This window comes from Heteronotia binoei, chromosome 3, assembly GCF_032191835.1.
Source record: "Heteronotia binoei isolate CCM8104 ecotype False Entrance Well chromosome 3, APGP_CSIRO_Hbin_v1, whole genome shotgun sequence".
In the NCBI taxonomy this organism is placed as follows: domain Eukaryota; kingdom Metazoa; phylum Chordata; class Lepidosauria; order Squamata; family Gekkonidae; genus Heteronotia; species Heteronotia binoei.
In genome coordinates, this window is record NC_083225.1 from 49,769,886 (window position 1) to 49,778,962 (window position 9,077).

Sequence of the window (9,077 nt, forward strand, 5' to 3'; positions counted from 1 at the left end):
TCCTTTGGAGCAGAAAACTTTTTTTGTAACTTTTGTAATATTGGCTTTACTAACAAGAAGAGGCGAATGGGTACTCCTTCAAGGCAGCAGCTCACATCAGAACCCTAGAGAGAACAACCCTGCTCCCTCAAGTTGCTTCAGCCAAACTCACAACACTGTCTGCCTCTCAGCTGCTGTTTCTTCACATACAATCACATATTTTGTACAGCTGAGAGAAGGGCTACCTCTTCCACACCCTAAGAGATGCTTAAAGGGTCAAATTAGATGTTAACTTTTCCTCACAAGTCAGGTCTGAATTCCCCCGACTTACCTTCTATATGCTCACAGTCAGATACCAGCTGCTATGAATTAAGTTTCCAAGCCTCACAGGGTCCCAATTCAGACTGCAGCACAGGGGGAGATGGAGCTTCAGCCTTTCCCCAGATGCTGTTTTCCAAAAAGGCCCTGGGGGATGTTATTTCTTCATGAAAACCAATGGTTTGGATATGATTTTCTGAATGAGCAATTTATCTATGGGTGTGTGGTCTAGGGAAGGAATTTGTGTGTGTCTGTTGGAGACAGAGAGTAATATAAAGTTATCAGTCCTACACACATTTAGTTGGGAGTTACGCTACCCAGTGTTCAACAGATTAAAGCCTTACATTACAAACCTACAACCATTAACTTGGGAGTAAACCACACTGAATTCAGCAGAGTTTATTCTTCCAATTAAGTGTGAATGATACCAGACAGTTAGTTTAGTGTTGGTTTCATTTTATATAATCAGTTCCAGTTTTCTCATTTATGTATGTTTGTGTGTATTAATAATTCATGTTTTTTGTGACTCTAGGAGATCTTTCTGGACAAGGTCACCTTGCTACTGCTCTCATCATTGCTATGTCTACAATTTTCATCATGGCTATTGCTATTGTCCTGATCATCATGTTTTACATTGTGAAAACCAGAACTTCAGCTCAAGGTAAATCAATACCCGTCAATACTCGCCCAATCCTAATTTCAGTGGGTTTAGAAGTTGCATTGTGATACTGTTGCTGAGAATGAGCATTAAACAGAGACACGTCTTTGCATTCCAGCTTGCTGTACCAGCCATTCAGTGAAGACTGTAGAAGCCCAGGCCAATATGCAGGAGGAAAAAAAAGAAGTGCAAGGTTTGGGCTGTTTTATAATTCCTTTTTACACACCAGATCCCACGAGGCTTAAATTGCTCTAATGCAGTGCCCTGCACAAATCTATTATTTTAATTGCTTGAACACAAATTCCATTTAGTGGAAAAATAAGTGGAAAGGCATCTGTGCAGGCCAGAATTCAACTCAATTCCCTCAGAATAATTAAAACTCAGCCCAGTGTTTTGATGGATTTGTACTGAAATGCCTGTATAGAGAAGTGAGAGAAGCCATTGTATTAAAAATGTAATGTTTTTTGCCAGTTATAGCTCTCTCTTTTTTAAATTTGCAGAAAATGTTGTGATTTTCTCAGAGAAAGATGAGTTTGGAAAGTTGACAGCAACACCAGCTAAGGTTGTCAAAAGGTATGTGATATTCAAGAAAATGCATAGAAAACTGAGTAAACACATAATTGTCTTCAGAGATCTGAAAGAAATATTTTCTTGAGTGAAGAGCATGGCACAATAAGTGAAATAAGCTTATTCTATCTAACCAGAATCTGGATGTGGGTATCTTATCATTCTTAAAAAGAAGTTCAATTCCATTTCTTGAATGATTTAAAACAAGTTTTTGGGTCAGATTTGTGTTTGACTAGATACCAAGCAAAAACTCTTCACGTGAGTTGAGACCTTATTAAATTAAGTGGAAGGAGACAATCTGAATCTGCCAAGAAATGGAAACTTGAATGAAAGTGAATTAACAGGTGCAGCATGCATGTTGAAGAAACTTTCCAGATTCCAGGATAAGGGCATAAAACTCGAATTGTTCCAAATTTTATTCTTATTTGTCTTTAATTTCCAAAGTACAGGGTATGATTGTTGAAGTGGAAAGCTTGTGCTACCTTCTTTTCTCCAGTAACTGCTGGAGTTTTCATGCAAAACACATTGTTGTGATGCAGTAACATACTATATATATATATTTTACTAAGATCTCAATATAACTTTTGCATACATCATTATACATATACTCATCATCATAATGGAATAAGCTTTCAGACAGAGGCATAGCTGAAGATCTATATATGATCATTTAGAAAAACAATTCTTCCTTATGTTTTCCTTCTCAGTGAAAACGATGCATCTTCAGAAAATGAGCGACTTTTAAGTCGTAGCATGGACAGTGATGAAGAAGCTGCAATTGACAAGCAAGGGACTCCAGAGCTGTGCTTGTTGTCTCTAGTGCATTTGGCTAGGGATAAATCTTACACAAGCAACAAATCAACCGGCGTAAGTCTCATCTCAATTTGCAGTACAAGTGTTTTTGCACCTAACATTACAAGCCATTTTTTGGAACTTCTGAATCTGTATGACAAATGTGAAGTTCAGTTCTATCAGTCGACACATTAGATTCTGAGCATGTAAGCTCAGCTCAGAGGTGCTCGAAGAGTGATGGATGAAACTATTTTGAAAATTATTTGGGCAAAATCCTACCATTGTCATGCCGTGCCAACTGCCTTGTCTTTCAACATCACCAGCAAGCTGGGGCCCAACCCTCTTTTCTCATTGGCTGTCCTTTCTGAACACTCTGGAAGCTTGTTCACAAGTTACAGTGAACACATGTACAAGCTACGCACAGTGTGCACTTGATTTTTCTTTGCACATGCACTGAGTACATGTCAGTTCACATTCAGGGCATGTAGAGTTGAACATGGGATTGAAACCACTGGTCCCTGGTTTCTTTTCTAAAATGAATGCACATTGGCTCTTTCTTACAAATTGATGTTCTGTGAGCAGGGCTTGGGCTTGGGGTCAACTCAGATGGAGCATTCACAGCCCTCCAAACCATGTCCAAATAATTCTTTGCACAAAGTATAGTTTTGTCTGGAAACTAGAACTGCAAGCTGTTGTTTGTAATCCTGATTTCGTTACAACTCATGGTTTTCCTTGCTTACACAGAATGGTCAGCTATGCTTGACTGAAAATGTGGAAAGGAATCCAACAGTGCAAGGGGAAGGGGAGTGGGAGACCATGTAAGGGAATGACTTGGGCACAGTCAAACCAGTCTCTTATACCAGTAGGGTTGCTGCTAGTTATCTGCTGGTGGCTGGAGACTTCCTGCCTTCGCTGAGCAACAGGTAGAAAACGGTAGAGAACATGGGGAAGGGGGACAATTAGCACCCCCAGCATAATGGTGTAATCTGTGGCATCATTGAGTTTTGGGTGAGAGCATCACTCAATGCTATGGTTAAACCACAGACAGTTTTGGGTAGATGCTAGAGCATCCCCCGATGTAAGTTCTGCCTCCCCCATCTCCCACATGTTGCCAGGCCATGCTCAGCAGCTTTGTATACCATCCTTCCCCCACCCCAAGTCCTGACTTCTCAGCTCTGCAACTATCTAAGCTTTTCCATCACCACCTCTAAAGCTCTGTTTCTACTCTGCCTAGTCCTGACTTCAAATCTACCAAATATCTCCACAACAGCTCTTCCTCTCCCATTTTTCTCACTGGCATATTCCTTCCCTCAATGTTTTGCTACATTCATATCCCTCCCACTGGTCCTTGCTGCTGAGAGCTAGTTTGGTGTAATGGTTAAGAGCAGCATACTCTAATTTGGAGAAATGGGTTTGATTCCCCACTCCTCTGCATCCAGCTGCTGGGTGATCTTGGGTCAGTCAGTTCTCTCAGGGCTCTCTTAGCCTCACTTGCCTCCCAGGGTGTCTGTTGTGGGGAGAAGAAGAGGCGATTGTAAGCTGCTCAGAGACGCCTTTGGGTAATGAAGGGCGGGGTATAAAACCAATTCCCTCCTCCTCCTCCTGCCAATCCTTCATCTGCTTTAAGCCTTCTGTCCCAATGCTCCCCTATTTATAAGTTCCTGCATTAACTGAAATCTAGGCTTGCCTCTTTAAGAACAGTTTTAATTTTTAGAAATTTAAAGCAAAGCTTTCGACTGTGTAGGGAAAATCTTACCCTTTCTTTGTCTGTCTCTCTAGTTGTTTATAAGAGCTAGTTGAAAAACCCCACTCAGCTTCCCAGCCCTCAAAATTCTGCTTTCCAACTATCACCGTTTTTGTTCCTTACTTCCTGTCAGAATGATACAGCCCTGCAGATTCTTAGCTGCTGTATGGTTGAAAGTGCCTTTATGTGTCCCTCATGAAACCCCATAGTGTTTGTCAATCCCCCCCTTTCTTTTATTTTCTTTTATTCAATGAGATCTATAGGAATAGTGTAGAGGGAACATCTAAGCTACTATTTGGAAGAGAAGTTGATAGGCGAGCTATAGCCAGATTCTAGCCTATTAAACAAGTGAGATTAAAGACGTTTTCATTACATGCAACAAAAGGAAAACATTGACACTAAATAGGTTTGGATCTACAATTTGAAACTTTAGAAATCCATCTTATTTTAATTCAGCTCATTCTTTTCAATAGTAGAAACCTCTCCACCCACCCCAACTGCGAATTTCTGAAAGTCTTTTTAAAATTCATATGAGAGGACTGACCCAAAACAGATTTTATGCTTCTAGCAACAGACATTTCTCCCTCTGTGTTTCAGCATCTGTCCTTCTTTCCTACAACCATTTTTAACTTGCTCCATTTTTGTAGCTGCTGTTTGTCTTTAAACTGCTGCATGACAGGTAGAAATCCAATGGATGCCCCTTCCTGGCAAGCCAACAGGGACAGCTGTACTTGTCAGTTTTCTGTCAGGAAGCTGTTAATAGCACCAAGCCCCTATCAGGTGAAGAGTGGCAACTCCAGTAGTTGATTGTAGCCAGTGCTTTCTTTGTAGAAAAAGCCCAGCAGGACCTCATTTGCATATTAGACCACACCCCTGGCATCAAGCCAGCCAGATTGTAGCACAAAAGACTGCAGCGCCCCTGATGGGATTGCTGCAGGATTTGTGTGAAGCCACAGATACAGGTAGGCATCTGTCCACTATAGTAATTTTTAAATGAATTTAGTCAAAACAACAGCTTAATTAAAACCTGATTTTCCTGCAGCCAGAAGTTCTTCTAACGTGTTTATTGGCAAGGCAGATTCTCAGTGAGGCCAATAGCTTAGATTAGTACCCTCTTTTAGAAGGTGTATGTAGAATTGTTTAATTTGCCACAGTTGTTTCAGCCTTGCTGCAACCCAGAGATATCTGCACAAATGTTGTTTTGTATATTCTTCCTGCCAGCATTCGGGGCAGTGTCTAGTCAAAGAACAATTAAATACTGAAACAATATAACCAGCAATGCCACTGATCCAAGTAAGAAGATTATCTTGTGAGAGAGAAATGTGAACTTTTTCTAGAAAACCCAGTGGCTCCATTGCCACCACTTTCTGGACCTCAATAGTATACAACATGGAAGGAGGCTTCTAGAACAGAAATTCTTGGTCTTTTGATATAACTAGATTCATATGAAATTCTCACAAATATGACTGAATACAATAGGGTTGCCAAGTCTAACTCAGAAAATATCTGGGGACTATGGGGGTGGAGCCAGGAGACTCACATTCCCTAAAACAAATAAGTAAAAATACAGCAGTGCAATTCCCCTGGATACAGTCTTCATTTCCTCATCCCCAAGGAGCTGCACATCCCCTGTATTCTCTCTCTCTCTCTCACACACACACACACACACACACACACACAGCAGCCAAAATAAACAGTTTGCAATCCCACACTTGTGTGGTCTCACTGCGGCAATTTACTCATGAGTTGCTGAATTTCCAAGTTCTTCAGACTGACACAGGGAAACCAAAGGTTCTAATTCACCCTTTCCTTTGCAAATAACTTCTGAAAAGATTATAAGACAAACAGAGGGTCTGGGCTGTTTCCTTCCTTTCTTACAGCTTCATAGCTCACAGCAAGCAGCCATGCTGTTCTGCCAGCTCACCCTGCCCCCATTAAGCCTCGATCCTTGATTTAAAGGCACAGACACACCATCTTAAAAGCAAGCCTTTCCAAGCGTCTTCTTAAGCCTTCCAAAGTGGAAAGGCACATGGTGGCTGTTGTGGCAAGGCATTCCTTCACCGGCCAGCTGACTGGGGATGAGAAGGAGCCTGCAAAACTGGTGGATCCCCTGCTAGGACCTGGGTATTGGCACGCCTAAAATACATTTATTTGGCCTATTGCTACTCTCTTGAGCTTTTTTTTAAAATTAGTCCAGGATTATAGTCAGTAACAAAGAATAAGTACAATATTCTCAAGGCAACTGAATTCCTGCAACCTTTTGAACAATGGCCTTGTAGTTATTTATTTTGTATAAGTTGATCCGGTTCTACTAGTAATGTGAAGATGCAGAGAACACCTCAGGTCACTGAAGCCCTTTTGTGCTCCCTTGCCACTAGAAATTATGTGAAGCCACTCCTCAGTTGTCACAAGCACTGCCAGCACACTTTACATGCATAGTTACAAATGCTGGACAGTTTCTTTTTAAAAAACAAATCCCTGAGACTTCCAGGAAGCTGATTCTGCTTCTAACACTAAATCTCTGCCCTTTTTCTTTAACTGAAGAATACATTTAACTGACTTGACATGTCTCTGCTTATCTCTTCAGACGTCTCTGAGGAAACAACTGAGTCCGCTTTTAAAAATAAACATTTTTTTGTGTTTTATTTCCCTTAGATTCAAAGCCGGAGGAAAAAGATTCTGGATCTGTATGCTAACGTATGCAGTGTTGCGGAAGGTGGGTGAAGGAAAGAGAACACATAAAGCAAAAACATTAATTTTATAACACTGTTGTATGCATTCTTATGCAAAAGGCTGTAGCTTCAAGACATCTAATATATCACAACCAATAGATTTAGATACATTCAACTCTGAGGGGAGATTTTTTAAAAAGTTTATTTTGGGAGCAATTTGGCTGAATTACTGAGGAAATAAAATATATTCTGGAACCATAGCTGGCCCAAAGCTTTAGACAAGTATTTTTCTGAAATCTTGCACAGTTCTGTAACTGTGTCAAAATCGTTTACTGGCCTGAATGAGAATGTACCACTGAAAAAAAGAGAGAGAGAGCGAATGCACCACTGAAAGGTGAAATAGGGGCCTAGCCTGGACAGCCCGGCCAAGCTTGATCTCATCAGATCTCAGAAGCTAAGCAGGGTCGATTCTGGCAAGTACTTGGATGGGAGACCTCCTTGGAATACCAGCAGTTGGGAGGGGGGGCAAGCGTTATTCAGCTACTTCTCTGAATATCCTCCAGGTCCCCAGTAGGGGTCAGTCACCAGAAGTTGCCATGACTTCCAGGTGCACACACACACACTCACTCAGATGCACACACAGACACACACATTAAAAATACCAAAATACCAAAGAAAGAAAAATAAAAAAGGTGAAATGGGAGGGGGGGGAGCTATGAACAAATATTTGTTAAACTGCACTAGAACAAATAATCACTATTGGAAAATGAAGATGCTAAAAATTAGTGGCTATTGCAATGATAAACTCTAATACTAATAATAAAGTGCCATCAAGTTGCAACCAACTTATGGGAACCCCATAGGATTTTCAAGGCAAGAGATGGTTTGTCATTGCCTTCCTCTGCATAGCCACCCTGGTTTTCCTTGGCAGTCTCTCAACCAAGTGCTAACAATGGCCAACCCTGCTTAGTTTCCAAGCTCTTGACAAGCTCAGGTTAGTCTGGGCTATGCAGGTTGGTAACTGCATGGACACAGTCGAACACACCTGTATTTAATGTTCATCTTGGAAGAACAGGTACTGAATCTGATATGAAATTCTCTTTCCAGGCCTCAGTCCCACGGAGCTTCCATTTGATTGCCTAGAGAAGACCAGCAGGATGCTCAGCTCTACGTATAACACGGAAAAGGCGATTGTGAAGACATGGCGCCACCTTGCCGAGAGCTTTGGACTGAAACGTGATGAAATAGGAGGCATGACAGATGGCATGCAGCTCTTTGACCGCATCAGTACAGCCGGCTACAGTATTCCAGAACTGCTGACAAAACTAGTGCAGATTGAGCGGTTAGATGCTGTGGAGTCTCTCTGTGCAGATATCTTGGAGTGGGCACAAGTGATGCCAAAGCCTGATCCAGTTGTAGCCTCATGATGGGCGCATATTGGTGATCTTCATTTCCAAAAGGATTTGGGGAAAATACAAAACCCTGGAGCCCTGGGTCCCGGAAGGGGACAGACTTTTGAAGGCATAGATGGCTTTCAACTTTCAGTAGCATTTCTGTTGCTCTGAGAATAAAGTGAGCCAATGCTTGTTATTGGGTTGCTGTCAACCGCACTGAAGGACCTCAGCTTGAAGACTTCTTGAATTGGAATCACTTGGCCTGGAAAAGAGAGATTAATATTAATTTCCGGCACAACTCTCAAGCACCGATACTGATCAGCCACCAAATGTCAGTGCTGGCTTTGAAGAAATCCAATTTAATTGCTGTGACTTGATTTGCTTCAATCTGCAACAGTTGCTACCAACATCAGATATAGTAGTGCAGGGTACAGATAAGAAGCTTGCCAGTTTTGCTACACCTAGTGTTTACCTGATTATCAGTTTCCTTTTCTGTGTAACACATAGGCTTTTAAAAAGTCAGCAAGTATGAGAATGAAGTTATATTGACTTAGGTTAGTTGAATCCCAATGTTATCACATTTGAGTCCAAGTCTTCCCATTTCAACATACAATATGTCTCTTGGGCATGTGTGGTCTGCTGCACAGAATTCATATTTACTAATGAAAACACATGCTAATTATAAAGTTAGCAGACATTATTTATGGATATGGTGTTTCATTAAGTAAAAATAATTATGTGGCCATCTTTGATGCTTCAGAAGAGAGTCCCATAGGTAGGAAGGTGAGAGGCTTAGGGGTCATCATCACCCCGGAGGAAGTAGATTCAGTGCTGTTCATAAGTTTGTACAGAATAAAGTAAGAGTCCAGTAGCACCTTTAAGACCAACAAAGTTTTGTTCACAGAAAAGTTTATATCTTGAATAAAACTTAGCTGGTCTTAAAAGTGCTACTG

At 41.2% G+C, this 9,077-nt stretch overlaps 1 protein-coding gene across 3 annotated transcripts in view; it reads left to right on the plus strand.

Annotated features, from left to right (window-relative positions):
• Positions 1–8,824, plus strand: part of EDAR (ectodysplasin A receptor) — a 116,674-nt gene extending 107,850 nt beyond the window's left edge. For all 3 annotated transcript variants that reach the window (XM_060233762.1, XM_060233760.1, XM_060233761.1), the window contains exons 7-12: positions 830–958; positions 1,074–1,148; positions 1,456–1,528; positions 2,230–2,389; positions 6,714–6,774; positions 7,838–8,824. In XM_060233762.1, coding sequence (XP_060089745.1) covers positions 830–958; positions 1,074–1,148; positions 1,456–1,528; positions 2,230–2,389; positions 6,714–6,774; positions 7,838–8,157 — 818 coding nt within the window. In that variant the 3' untranslated portion in view covers positions 8,158–8,824. The remainder of the gene's footprint in view (positions 1–829; positions 959–1,073; positions 1,149–1,455; positions 1,529–2,229; positions 2,390–6,713; positions 6,775–7,837) is intronic.
• Positions 8,825–9,077: the final 253 nt, after the last annotated feature.